The sequence below is a fragment of the Cryptosporidium hominis genome, assembly GCF_000006425.1.
Source record: "Cryptosporidium hominis TU502 chromosome 8 CHRO018183, whole genome shotgun sequence".
Lineage (NCBI taxonomy): Eukaryota > Apicomplexa > Conoidasida > Eucoccidiorida > Cryptosporidiidae > Cryptosporidium > Cryptosporidium hominis.
Genome location: NW_666116.1, coordinates 1 through 637, shown reverse-complemented (window position 1 = coordinate 637; position 637 = coordinate 1). Strand labels below are relative to the sequence as shown.

At 25.7% G+C, this 637-nt stretch overlaps 1 protein-coding gene across 1 annotated transcript; it reads left to right on the top strand.

Moving 5' to 3' along the window:
- Positions 1-5: 5 nt before the first annotated feature.
- Positions 6-637, top strand: Chro.80557 (hypothetical protein; the record flags this gene model as incomplete). Its single annotated transcript, XM_659729.1, has 1 exon — positions 6-637. A coding segment is annotated over one exon (632 nt), but the record flags the coding sequence as incomplete, so codon positions are not given.

Here is a 637-nt window from a genome sequence, read left to right as displayed (position 1 = left end):
TATTTATGATAAAATGTAAAGTTTTTCCGACATTTTTAGTCATTTTTGGTATTTTCTACACAATCACTCTATGTTCAACTATCCAATATATAGGATATTGTGAAAACCATGAATTTCATGAAATTTACGTCAGAGTTATTGAGAAACTATATAATAAAAATGAGGAAATTACCAGAAGAGACAAAAGAAATGAAAATATTAAGCAAATAATCATTGGAAAAAAATATGTTAATGTACTTGATTCTATTAATAATCGGAAAGAAATCCAAAAACAACCAAATCTTGAATATTTAGAAGATGAAAACAGTATTTATAAGACATATTCTCAAAGAAGAAGTTATTTTACAAACTTAAATCCTGCTGATTGTAGAATTAATATTCTAAGAAGACACAAAATCAAAATTTCAAGAGTTTCAGTATCTGTAATGGAATCATTTGATCGACTTATTCAACTTGTTGATATACTTTCTTCTAGAAAACCATGCCCTTATTGTAAAGGATGTAATGATTCTAGACTTGACAGTTTACCAATATGGGTTTCCCCAATTCTACATAGACAAATAAAAAGAGTAAATTCTCAATTAGATAATAAGTTATGTCTAATATTAAAAAAAGATTCAAAACTCAATTCCATTAT